We start from the raw sequence: 14320 nt of genomic DNA, 5'->3' as shown, positions 1-14320 counted from the left end.
GTAGACACACTGGACACAACTCAAGTCCTTTATGACCTTGTTAGTCTTGGATTCAAACACCTGCTACTGCTGTCAAGAATTACTAGATTCTTCAACAGAGTAGTAGATATACAAAAATAATGTGGTACAGTATGTAGCTTTGAGATATGTTTGTACTTTATAGATTAACAGTCATGTTAGTATTTATTCATGGAGTGGGAGGGTGGTGTTAATATTCAAGATTACCTTAATAAATGAGGGAAGAATCTTCTAAAGGTAAGGGTGAAGGCCTGCATTCAGAAAGGATAAAATAAAGGTGTGAAACCAAAATGGTCAATAGGTAGGTGTACAACAGTATAGAGAGGAGGAGGACTAAGGGGTCATTGTGGGCTTGAATACAATGTGATGCTGTTAGAGTCAAGTGCTATTTTGGAGTGCACAGCCAAAGAGCTAGGTGGAAGGCATCATAATTCCGCTTTGCACTAGTGTCACCTCAGCTGGATATCTTGCCTGATTTTAGATCAATATAGATGAATTGTTGGAAATCCAGGGGAAAAAAAGAAAAGGCAATTAAGAGGAAGTTAGAAACCATATATGAAGACAGTGGAAGAATGTGATTGTTTAAGCATGGAAGAAAAATAACAAGTCTTCAAATATGCCAAGGGTTACATTAAAGAAGTATGCGTTCTGTTGTTATTTACACTCATGGAAGGTATGATGAAGGGTTAAGTAATTGAGCTAGTCTCCTACATATGATGGTTAGATTATATGTCAGGAAAACAATTTGCCATTGAGAGGAAAACTGCACTAAAACAGATTACCTGGAGAGCTTTTGGAGTCCTTGTCACCAAAGGTGTTAACAATATGTTAGGCAATCTGTTAGGAGTGGTCTAAACATAACTCATGCTGCTTCAAACCCAGAGAATGCAGCAGTTGACCTCTTTGATTCTTCCAAATTTGCATTTTTGTCCCCGTTTCAATTGTATCTTCAAGAATATATTTTACGTTCTAAGAGGAAAAAATACTACAAATCACTATATAGATACACAATCCCTATCGTATAGCATATATACAATATGGATAATATTTTATACACTTTTACACTAGTTGCAGTAAAAGATATTAATCAATTCTTTGCCATTGCAAAATCACATACTTTTTTTGCATACCAGTTCATTTGTAGTTTTTCTCTTAAACCTTGAGGGAAAACATTTATTAAATTCTCGGAACCAGAAAGATTCGTATGTTTTCAAAGATCAATCAGTAAGTTTAGTGAGCAAAATGTATCTCTTTCTGAGGGAAATTATCTGATGTCATCTTAGGAACTTTTGTTGTGGATAGAGTGATACAAAGATAGAATAAATAATAGAAGGTTATATGTTTGAATTCCATATAATTACATATGCATGACTGCACGTATCTTCAGTAGTTATACAGATAAAGAGATGAAGACCTATCTAGGAATATATGCATTCTGATTATATCTCTAAATGCTATTAACTGATATTTTAAAAATATCCATGAGAAGAATGTGCAGAACTTACATACAGAAAAGAATACTTGCTATAAAATGCAAAAGCATTTCAATAAAGGCAACCAAATGAAAGGTCCAAAAATCAGAAGGAAACAAATTTAGCTGTAAGGATGTGTCTAAAAGAACTCCCAAGGTCCCAGGTTTCTCTGTCAACTGTTGGCCAGTCTGCAAGACTAGGCAGCAAAGCAAGAGACTCAGAATCCCACAAAGAATTTCAGGTGATGATGGTGGTTTCTTTCTCCTTCAGCGGCTTTCGGAAAACGCTGTTGTTGAAAAGGAGGTGGTGAAGCATGCTGTGTTACAGCACATACTAGTATCCTTGCTTTGAATGGGTCTCTCAGTCTGTGAGAGACTAATAATTTGCATTATTCTCTGGAGAAAATGATTCTGCTAAGCCTTCTGTCACACAGAGGAGCTTTTCCAGTCAGAGGATCAGAGTTGGCATTTAGGTGACCTAAATGACCAGTGATAATCCATCAGTTTATCCAAAGGAAAAAAAAATGTTTTCGTAGTCATAAAATTGAAAAGAAAATTTTAAATTTAAGTGTGGAATTTACTCCTTTCCTTTTGAAAACTGGAAATCTGCATTATATGTTGAAGGTGTAAGGGGCGGGGTTTGGGTTTTGGGGTTTTTTACATATGCTGCTTCTCTGATAATTTTTAGTATTCCATGATTGAGAAAGGTTTTAAGACTGGAATAAAAATATAGACGAATACATATATCCATCCTGTATACTGTTGATGTCTTAATTTTTTATTGAAGTTTAGAAGACCTTTAGATTTGCTGGAACTATAGGTTACTGTCTTCAGGAGAAAATCAAAGCAATGTCCTTTATGCATAAAACTTTCATCTTGTTTCTTTCCTTGAAAAGAGCTATTTAGTCATTATAACATTTAGATACTGTATTGTTTATTCCTCTAGCTGCATTCTTAGTACATGTAATAGGTGAAATGGAACAAGACACTGACCTCAAACCTTTCACTTTTTTCTTTTTCATTTCTCCTTATTTTCTGAAATAAAAGGTTAGGCAAGCTGGACATCTGGGGGAAATACTTTTTCCCTTTTTTATTTTTATTGAGCTATTGAAGTAATTGGAAGGACACTTTTTTTTTCCAAAGACAAAAGACAAAACCTCAAATCGAATAATAAATCACATATAAGAGAAAAATAAAATAAATGCTATATCAAATCTGTCTAAAAATGTCCACAAAATTGAACAGCATAGAGACAGCTGAGTGTGGAGAAAATATTGAACAACTTGTAGCCACCATTTATCAAAGAATGTAATTTAACAATTGTTGGCATACAAAAAGCAAGAAGTCAGAAAGATATATCACAGGAAAATAAAGCACAATATATTATTGATATTTGAGAGCAAGGGTATATTTGGGTTTTTGAAATTTTAATCCAGCTTTTTACATTCAGGCAATAATTTTTAAAAACATTGTTTCAGCAGCACAGCTACAGCAGAAATGTTGTTCTGATTTAAAAATGCCCTAAAAACCTTAGTTCTGTGAAAATTAACTGCCATGATTCAGGACTTGGCACAATTTTCCTCCCCTTTCCTGATCCCTCAGAGTGGACTCTCCTGAGATCTCTGACCTTGACTTCTTGCTGCTCTGTGATGCCCTTACTCCTGGATATTTCCCTAGTAGCCAGCCCTTTTGCTTTGCATATTCTGTTACCAGACAAGCCTTCAGAAAATAAAATATTGTTTAATCTTCATAGATCTAAGGATTAATAGAAGAAATTATTATTTTTTTCTCAGTCTTACCTGGAAATCTAGTAGTTCTGTTGTACCTTTCAGCCCGGCTTTTGAGAATATAATCTTTCTTCCCTCTTTGTCTTTCTTCTCTGCTCTTTAAAGTCTTCCTTAAATTCCAACAAAGGTCACTGTTCACACTTTCTGTAGTATTCCTCCCCTTCCAAAATCAATTTTCTAAGGAAGACAAAGCAGAGTAACTAAAGAAAACTGTCCTTGTGAATGTGTTTGGTTTTTAAAGAAATCCCTGAACATGGGGAAATACCAGAAGTCATTGCCTTTCCTTTTTATCCCTTTCCTGATTGGCTTGTTAATTTAGCCAAATAAACTAAGTGCCAGCCAAATACAGTAAATTCCAGATTTCAGGTTACATTGTAGCCATAAATTATTACTGGCCATTCTAATCCACTTTAGTGTTATTACAGAAGTTTCAAACCAGTGTCCGACAAGTATACTACTTTGAGAAGTGGGAGACTGACTGCCTTGCAGAGCTTGTCTCTTTAGTCGGCAAGCAAAGAAATCAAGGTAGGGAAAAAGAGAATGTGTGGTGTGAAATGCAGAGAAATCGGCTGCTTTGCTGAAGACATAAAGTGAACGTGGATCCTTCGACTATAATGTTGTTTGTTTGAAACCCATAGGTCTTTTGTCACTGACTTCGGTGGCATAAAAAGCTGAGTTATCCCATATCCAGTGCTCTAACCAAGAGATCATCCTCCCGCTGCTAAATCTCAGTCTTGATGATGTTTATTTGAAACATTTATCTATGCTTGTCTCCTTGTTTGACTTTTCATGTAGTAATAAGAAGAGGGGAATAAAAAATTTCACACATATTGGATAAAGGTTGAAAATTGTCTGCTCTTTAGACAGAGTGACAAGGAGTAAAGAGAGGAGAGAGAAAAATTCTTTCACCTTTGGAAAAAAAACCCACTAACCTCAATGATAACAATGAAAGGGAATTTCCCCTCATGCTAGGTATCAAAAAGATGGGTCATTGATAGAAACAGCTCCAGCTTGTTCCTTTCAGTAGGCAGAATTATGTTTTGAAAGACCATTTTCAGTTAATTTGGCTGTTGTGCAGTTTGAACTTTACGAATTGACTTGTAATTGGACGATGCTGTCAATGGAAAAACTTACAAGTATTGAACATGACATTTTTAAGGAGGTTACTGTCATCTAGTCCTCTATTAGTGGATTTGCAGAGCGTTATAATTGGTCTAATAAGCTTAGTAACCTGTCCTACTTCCAATTATAATGTACAACCTCATTTATATCTTTATTTACCGATACACGGTGGGTAATAATTCTCTATCTAGTGCTCATGCTCCAAAATAAAGCTGTCTAGTCATAGAATGGTTAGATTCTTTTAATATTCATGTATACATGTAACCATACACATAGATTAACATACATGCCATATGTACCCATAGACTATACATAAATTAAATATGCAGATAGTGTGTATATAAGTTTATTCTGAACAATTAAAGTACATATTTATACACACACATATATCTTTTTATTCTGAATGACTAATGTGAGTATAAGGTCTCCTCTTGCTTTTAAATACTGGGGGCAGAATGTTTCCTCCAGACCTTTGTTAAGTTTAAATGATTATTCTGGCTTGAAATGATAATGTGTTAATGTAGATGAACACATCTCAGGACTGAAAAAGAAGGGGAGGCATAAGAAAATGGACAGGTTGATGAACTCAATGCATTCATTATCAGCTTATATTTGCATGAAGGAGAAACTGTTCACTTATAAAATTAGAACGGCACCATTAATTTTGTTTACTACACGAGCAATTTTTAGTGCGTGTAAGTGTATTTACAGGTGAGTATGTCTTGTTAAACAGCCTTATGGAAAGAGCTCTGCAGAAGCATCTGCATTTGTTGTACCTCCCCAAAGCAGAGCTGTTCCGTGGAGTAATGCTGATTTCAGACATCATGGAACTGCCTTTTTTTAATTTTGTTTTCACTGCAAGGAGAATGATGGCAATGCAGAATGGTACATCTGGAAGTAAAAGAGGGATCGGTGAAGAAATTAAAAAAAAAAAAGGCAGCTAGAGGATGGATATTTTTTGATGCATTCGTAAAGTTAAAAGTTTAATTTTTTCACCAATTTCTTCACATATGGCAACTTGGCCTTCACTGCTATGCTCTCCTTACTTGTCTTAGTAAAGACCGATTGGTGAGACACCAGACCAGACAAAAAAAAGAAGGGAAAAAACCAACAACAAAACCACCAACAACGCCCCCACACCAAAAAACCCAAACCCAACTTAAAACCTTTAGGTGTGAACAAGAGAAGCAAAGAGAGCAGAAAGAGGATTTGGTTTTTCTCTTTTTTTTTTTTTTTTTCTTCTCCTGTCTTTTGGTCACAAATGTAGCTGCCTTTGAATTGTTAACATAGTTCTGCCTAACAAGAAGGACCAGCAGAGGAGGAATTACTTTTTTTTTTTTTTCCTGAGGTGCCTTTTTTCATGAAGATGCACTTGAATAAGTGCCTTTTCAGAGTGCACTTGAGAGTTTAGAGTGTTGTGGATAGTATCTTTTGTGGAAATTATAGTTAATGGAGTGATTCCATTTTCACTTTGGGTTCTGATTAATATTGTGTGTCAGCAACATTCTCCACGAGCCTCACAAAACAGAAAATAACGATTCTGTTGATTTTGGTGGTAGGGCAGATGTTAGTGGAACATTTTAAGCTCCTATCGTCGTTTTTGTGACCCTGTTGTGCCTTTAGAACTAATAGCATGAAACTGTGTTGCTTCAGGAGACTCAAGGAAGGCTCTAGTGTCTGGCCCTTTTTCTTCTGAGTTTGAACACTGATCACTGCTTGTTAAAATATTGACTGCTCCTTTTGCTTTGCGTGCTCTGTTAGGGTGCAAGAACAATCTGAAGATACAGGCTTCAATAAACAAAACCAATGATCGTGTAACATAGATTATAAATAATTGGAGTACCTGCAGTTTAACCGATACTTGTTTGCATCACCTTCACAGGAGAATGACGTTTGAAGAAATAGGAGCAAGGGAATGACATAAGATTTAGGTACTTCAGAATGTACTTTTAGCAAGGCAAATTGTGCTGTAAGTTTTAAAATTCACAAATGCGTGTACATGTGCTCTCACCTACTTGTGATAAATGGTCTATGATTTTTCTGCACTCCTTTCCATGCTTTTTGAGTGTGTTTTGTGATATATTTTCTCAATTCCCAACACAGGTCTTCTGACAGAATCATAGATCTGAACTATCTCATAGAACTCCAGTGTCTCAAATAAATAGGTCAAATAATCCTAGAAAAGCTGTTTGTTAGCTTTGAATCAATAGTGGTAAAGTTTCTCTGTATTCTTACTTGCTCAAACTTCTGTCTAATCTATCTTTGTTCTCTTCTTCTTGTGCAATCTTTTCCTTGCTTCCAGTGGCTGCTACAAAGAGCAAAGCTAGAGGTGAGTTTCTGCCTGCACTATTCAATTTGTATTGCATGGTTCTGCAGCCCACATATTTTCTCAGATGGTTTTTTCTGCTTCTCAAAACAGAGAAAGATATTTTTAGATCTTATGGTATAGCAGATTAGGTTTTTACAATTTTGTAATTGCCCCTGAGTGCAACTATTTTCATTGTTTGATATCAGTCATCGCTACCCATACTGTATTTTGTTAATTGTTTTAATTTGGGAAGTTTTTAGGAAAAAGATAAAACCAAGTGCATTGTAGTTATATTTCTGACTTGCATTATAGTAATGTAGGGATATTGATGGCATTTTAATCGAAATGAAGATTTAACATAAAAATGCTCATAAATATGTAAATGTAATTTATATTTTTTATCTCTAGACATAGCCATAAATATCTGAACAGAGAAAAATGAACATAAGTGTATCCTAAGCATCCCCCATCTTTTCACACTAGTATAAAATGATCTTCACTGTTTCTGATAGCATACCAGTACATACAGAGAGGCATACTATAATCTCTACAGAGATTTATGACTACAGAGCAGCAAGGTGATTGTCACAAATCACGGTGACAAAGAAGTAAACCTTTCAGAACTAATCATGTAAAGTCAGTTGTGCCTTAAACCATTTCCTGAATTTCAACGAAGCAGTGATGCAGCAAATGTAAGCTGAAGGGTATATTTTTACTTGCATATACATACAGATGTATGCATACTTGTGTATATATACATAACTATGTGTGTGTGCATACATATGAACATATATTCTCATAGAAAATCCTGAAAAGATATATTTTACTAAAATTTATCTAACATTTCTGGTAGATAAAGTTCAGTTGTTTGATAGTTAAACATGAGATTTTTAAGGCAAATATTTATGCTTGCTTACATGTAGTTCGGAAGTTAAGAACTCTCATATTCATGGTGTTAGTTCAGTTATATACATTGTCTAGCTCGGGGATGTACAACAATAATAATAATCAAAGAAAACACAGCCAACTGATGATGCTTATGTATTAGAATAATTACATCAATCCTTAAAATACAGCTCAGTTTTTTTTAAAACGCTTGCATGGCTTTTGGATGGTAAAATAATTTTCTCAGAAACTTTGCATGCATTGGATGTCATGAGTGAGGAGAGTGGATAAAGTTGAATTCACATTTTTGTCGATGCATGCTATGAAGTTTGCATATTCTTTTCTGTACTGTCATGTACTCGGCTGTGATGCTGTGTAACAGTGGTCAAAAGTTTAAGACCTTCATAATCAATGAAAAAAACAAAGCCAAAACACATCCGTGGAAGCAAACTTTCAGCACAAGTAAGGATAATCTCATCAGTATTCAGCAATTACTTCATGTACCTATATATTGCCATTCAAACAGAAACTGCCCTGGAGGCACAGAAATTATAAAGTGACTCAGAAATGCTCCTGGGCCTCACTCCTCTGTGAACATTAACACACCCTTATTTCAGAAGTGCACATGCATATTGAATAAACAGCTGAAACTATATATAGTAAACTGGGTTTGACACTGTGGTAAGAGAAAATCTCATAATCTGTCGCTCTGCATTATCTTTGGAGTTCTCTTGCTCGGTTGCACAGTGCCTTCAAGAAGTCATTGGATTTTCCTTTGGTGCTGAACAGCCCTGTGACAAAGATACCCAATATCCACAAGGAATTCAGTCCTGCAATAGTTCTGTCTTTTACCAAAAGCATAGGACCCATCTTGTAATCTCCTGTGGTGGAAGACATAAAGTATCTGATGTCTTACTGCTTTTGACATTGCTCTGACTAATCAGTAATGAAGGATCTGTTCCTCCTTGTGAAGTATAACACATAACTGGTAAGCAGCTGTCTAATATGGCATCGGAAATGGCAACTCACACCTGAGGGAATGCTTTGCTACAGGACGAGCTTCTCTTTTGGCATTTATCTCCCTGAAATCTCTTTCAGCTCTGCTCCTATTTATGGATCTTTATCTTTCTTTTCTGAAAGTTTGGAATTTGTGCTTCCATGTTCAGCAAGGTGAAGTTGACGCTCATGCCTGCCCTGAGGTCTGAGGGTTCCTGAGCACTTACTTGGTGATACTCACCTGTCTTGAAATGTTGTTTGTGCTTTGTTAGCCTGAGAAAACTCCTGCTGGTCTTCAACTTCCCTCCCCCTCCTTGTGGGATTCCCTATAAGCAGAAAATTTAGAGCCCTTGTTCTCAAATGTTGCATTCAGTGCTCTTTCCTTACATATTTTCTGACTTTGTTGAAGGCTGTTTGTATTAAGTGGTGTAAAGCAGCTGTTGAACTCTGTAGTTTAGCCTTACTTTGTGGCACTTCGAATCAATTTAGATTGGAAGGTCATCTGGTCTGCAGGTCATCTGGACCTAGCCACAGCATAAGGCCCACTTAGATCTGGTTGCTCAGAGCCTTGCAGTCAAACTGAAGTATCTAAAGGGTCAGGGATTTCACGGGTCCAGGTTAGATTTGCGCTATCATTGCTTTATTTTACCATGGTTTTCTTATTTCTTTTTTATACTTTCCATTAGTTAAGAAGAAACTGCATGAAAATTTTTTGTGGTCTCCAGAAAGGGTAAATACTTGTTTTTGCATAGAGGGAAGGATCTTGCTTTGGACTACCTTGGGCAGATGCTGCCACAGGACACTCGTGTTCGGGACAGAATACTTGGGACATTTCCAAGAAGTTTAGTTCAGAAGGATTTAAAAGAGTAAGAGGTAAAATTAAACATGAAAATGGTTACTCATAGCACTGAATCTGATGAAGCAGAAACCAAAGATGGCACCTGAAAATCTCAGACTCTCTGACTGGAGTTATTTCAGTGCATGAATATTTTAAGGTCTGTTCCTTAATGCACCAGATGAGATTTGTTCAACTTGAGCTCTATAAATGAACATTTCCTCTATCAAATCACCAGTTCGAAGACCTCTTGACCTCTTAAGAAGGGCTGTTGTGACTTTTTGGTGACAATATTGTTACAGGCACCTTCTGGCAGCAGTTAACAGTTCTTTCCAGGCTCACTGGTCTTATCAGAGCTGCTAATGATGTGTCTGTTTTCAGTCAGCAGGTGAAAGAGAGAGGCCAAGTGTCTTCATCCAAATGTAATTAGTTGAGGAATGGGGTTCTGCACTCCACATTCTCACTTCTCTAATACACTCTGTGTTACTTCCAGAGCTGCTCCACTAACCTCATGAAGTTAGACATTTGACTTTCTAACCCTTCAAAATTTAAATTAGGATTTCTGATTTTTTTTAATGATGTAGGTGAATATGAAAACTTCCAATTAAAAAAAAAGAGGGCGGGCGGGAGATTATAAAGGCCAACTGCTGTTGCAGGAGGAGAAAGCAAGTCTTCCAGAAAGATCCATCATCTGCCTGTTGAGAAGTGCAACATTCCTTCCTGTGTCTAAGACTCCTGAGACCCACAGAAACAGTGAAATTCCCAAGAAGATACTTTTTGCAGAGGGGAAGATGTAGCTGCCTTAGCACTGCAGGATTTGTACTGTCCAATCTATATCAAACTGGTGGATTCGTAGCTGTTTCTGCCATTCTCCTTTCCCCCATTTTAGCTATGTATGAAGTTCTATTTTTAAATTTCTCAGGGAGAAATAACATTCATATCATAGTCCCACTGCTTCTCATAATGGAGTACCACTGTACTACCCACTCAGTCTATATATACAGAATGATACATTCTCTCTCTAAAACTATTGTAAAAGCTGTACTTCTGTGCGTTCTAGGGGATGTCCTATTGATTGGGGACACCTTCAAGCTTTTTTCTGACTTAATACTACACTTTTAAGTACTGTAAATGCCTTTAACTCTATTTCACTTTCCTCACAAGTTTGACATTAACGGTACTATTTTCTGTAGCTTGTTGGATGTAGTTTGTTGGATACCCAGGAGATTTTCGAGTTGCATCTTTTTCTTGATTTGTATTGCATCTGTGTCCCAAAGAAATTGTTCTTATTTTTGAGTTCCATTGAAAAGCACTTTTTTTCTTTCAGTCATCTTTTCTACAAATGCAGAAGTATGTTGTTTTTGCTTTGCTTTTAAAAGAGGAAACTGATTTTCTTCAGAAACATAAGACTAAATTTAGCTTTAACAACATTACTTAAAGTATACATCTCAATCTCTAATATAAATCATCATAGCAGTTGATACACTGTCTAAACGCATCTTATCCAAGAGGCAAAATTCACTCTGGACTTTATTCACTTGATTTATTTTGTTTGTTCTCATTATCTCAATGAAAAACCTATCAGCTTATTTGAAGTTTAAGTCAGGAGGGATCATGTGAAGAATGCTGTACAAATACTCTGTTATTGCCTGGATAGTTGTGCAATGACTCATATTATCTTTTAGTTAGGAGTCTGTTTCTCGAGACCTCACCAGATCTTCATCAATGGTCATATTCTACCCAACCATCACTTTGATTTTCCTACAGCATATGATAAAGTTTGTTGCATTGCTCTACATAACTATGTCATCTTGCTAAATAATAGGTTTAATTCATCCCATTGTTTTGACTGAAAACCAGACAAACCAGGATAAATTGTCTTGACCAGAATTCCCTGTGTTGGAAGACCTACAGTTTAGATCCTTTCTACAGTGCACGCAATTAGGCAAGCATATTTCTCATGCAAAGTAAAATTATCCAGAAATCAACCAAGTAACACAGCAGCTGTCCATGTTAGCAACGGGATGAAATAAATGTACACAAAGGAGACCTAAATGCTATTTGTCTGATTTGAATTATCTTCACAACATTCTGAGCTATTCAGTTATTAACATCAGTCAGGCATTACCCCTGCTATTGCAGAGTTTTCTTTATTGAGGGATAGATAAATTAGGGTATCATCTGCATAAAAATGACACACTACAACATTATGGAAAAAAATACAAACTACTAGAAGTGTATAGATGTTGAAAGTGTGAATCCAGTATAGAGCCTAGGGAAACTCCATAACTCACAGTAGTTTGAAAGAGCATTTATTTATGGTTACAAGCTTTCACCACTGAGACATGTAGAAATGAAAACCTGCTAGATTCCACCTTTTAATAGAAGGTCATTACAAAAAACTTTCCAAGGCTGTTGTAGTAGCATAAAATCATCTGAAACCTGATTGAAATTTTTGAGGTATTCTAGTGCTATTGAACTAAAGGAGCTCATCTTTGTAAATCTTCTCCTGATAATTTTATTCAAAATACAGTTTCACCTTCTAAAGGTAGAATTTTCATATGTCACTTTAATGTAGTAAAAGCACCCTAGGTATTTATAAATGACTGTGCTTCTATGGGGAGAAAAACAAAGCTAATGAAGCCTTAATAACCATTCCTTTACTGTCTCTTTGGTATTCCCTCCCCTGTAGTTTAGTCATTGCTTCCGGTACGTAACCTCTGAGGTCCAGTGGTTAAATCATCTCCAATGGCTAAACCTGTGAGTTTGAAAGGTCTGGAATTCATTCCTAGGTCTACTGTGGTTTTTCCTCTGTGATTTCTCATGGCACTGAAGGCCAGAGTTTTCTCACATTCAGTGGTTCTGCTGGGGAGGAACATGGTGATGAAGAACAACATTCGATGCTTCTCTGTGAAGAGAGTGCACAGGAAAAAAAAAGTTTGAAAATTACCATATTAAGAGTGTGTCACAGAAAGACTGTGAAGGCCTACATGAAACGTATTGCTCCTCCTTGCATACTTTTGCCGTTGATACTTATACAGGAGAAGGCATTTGATAAATGAATTTAGGTAGGCAATTGTTACTATGCTTCCCCAGTTCTTGTTCTATTTTTGTGAAAAGAATATGGAATTTTCAATTTAATAGTTAGTATTTAAATATAAAAATGTGTTGGGTTTTGTTTTGGTTTTTTAATCCTTCTAAATGCAGATGTTCACCTTATATCAAGATGATAGGTTATTTCACAGTTTCAGTTTTTCATCAGATAACACAGAATCATAGAATCATTTAGGTTGGAAAGGACTTTTAAGATCATTGAATCCAAGTGTAAATGTTATAATTACAACATAAAACATTGTAATTACATTAGACTCTCAAAAAATCATAAATATCTACTTCAGTATAATATATATGCTATTTGTCAAAAGAGATTTGGAAGACAAACCAAATGCCAGAGTTCTGAGGGTTTTTTTAGAAGATTCATAAAAAAAGTTGATTTTTTTTTTTTTTCCCTTACAAACTCTAGCTGATCCTCGTAGGGAGAAAGCTGGAATTGTAATCATGATAATAGTTCTTAACAAAAGTTGCTGACTGCTCTTTAGCCTTTGCAACTATATTTGGGAAATACTTGGCCCTAGCATCTGTAAGATCTTTCCAATATTGAGACAGCTGAGATTTCCACATAATGTTGTGTGTACACAGTCCAAGTGCTCACCATTGTAGTTCCAGCCAGAATCCCTCTGCTATTCAAGGTCCCAAGTTGTTCTACATACTAAGGAGACTGCCAAAATGTAGAATCAGCTTTTCATTTCTTAGATTGAGGGACTTGTTAGGAGCACTGAAAACAGCAGTTATACAAGCCTGTATGTCCTCTTTACTGCTTTTAATGCATTTTATTTCAGTACGTTTTCTAGAATAGATGTAAACAAAGAAACTATGAATAGTTTTGGTAATGTAACATGCTCATTAAAATTGTAGGTCACCAGGGAATGAAGTAGCTTTAGCAACACAGAAATAACAAAGGAAAGTACAAAGCCTCACTGAAGAGAGATTGGTAGAAGCAGGCTCTTGCTGTTGACATGCCCTTTTCATTTGAGACATCTACACTGAGCCAACATGTCAGCCATTTATCGACTAAATAGTTTAATAACCAGTGTAGAAGAGTTTGTGATGGAGTAAGATTATGTTTGTTTTCATTCTTCTGAAGTGTGACACAGTTATGGGAGAGCGACTCTAGGGAGGATGTTCCCTTTTGAGGTGGACCCGATTATCATCAACTAAAGCATTTTGTCAGTTCTTATTGCCCAGCTTTGAGATAGGCAACTCTTCCCTCTCAATGGTTAATATGAATTCTGATTGCTGTTTTCAATTTGCCTGTACTTGTCTGGTTGTTAAGAACTTGGGACCAGACTGTCAAAAGCGGCATATTATGAGAGCTTGCCATACTTGCATAGAACTCTGCTGGAAATGTAGTTGCTTTATTTTCTATCTGAATGGATGTAGTTTTGTAAATCTGGTTGTGATATGGAGCATTGAGACCTCACAGCTATCTGCAAAGCATTTTCATAGGCAATGCATTGCATTTCAAATACAAAAATGCTGTGAACACATGACGCACAGACACATATTGCGGTATGTTGGCCCAATGAAATCAGTTTTCAGATTCCAGCCAGACAAAACACTTTGCTTCAGAGTCTAGACTTTTAATTTAGGCACAATAAAAAGAATACAGTGAGTACCCAAGACATAGTCACCATTTTTTGTATACATGGAGTTGGTGGGCATGATTTCCTAATATCTGACAGTTGCATGGAACTGCTGCTCTGAAGCAGGCTTTGGACTTCTCTTTGTCCCAAATATATAAGTTCCTCAACTTCTATTGAGACAAAAGAAAAATCTGA

General features: G+C 36.2%; 1 protein-coding gene across 1 annotated transcript in view; it reads left to right on the top strand.

The window, feature by feature from the left end:
* The window catches only part of CADM2 (cell adhesion molecule 2), a gene marked incomplete at both ends in the record, with an annotated part of 680137 nt that overhangs the window by 432871 nt on the left and 232946 nt on the right, over window positions 1-14320 (top strand). Inside the window, one exon of the mRNA XM_082009314.1 lies at window positions 6701-6727. Within this exon, the coding sequence (XP_081865440.1) occupies window positions 6701-6727 (27 nt within the window). The remainder of the gene's footprint in view (window positions 1-6700; window positions 6728-14320) is intronic.

This window comes from Phaethon aethereus (assembly GCF_964289735.1).
Source record: "Phaethon aethereus genome assembly, chromosome: 1".
NCBI lineage: Eukaryota > Metazoa > Chordata > Aves > Phaethontiformes > Phaethontidae > Phaethon > Phaethon aethereus.
The sequence above is the reverse complement of the archived record's forward strand: the minus strand, read 5'-3'. Positions and strand labels throughout refer to the sequence as shown.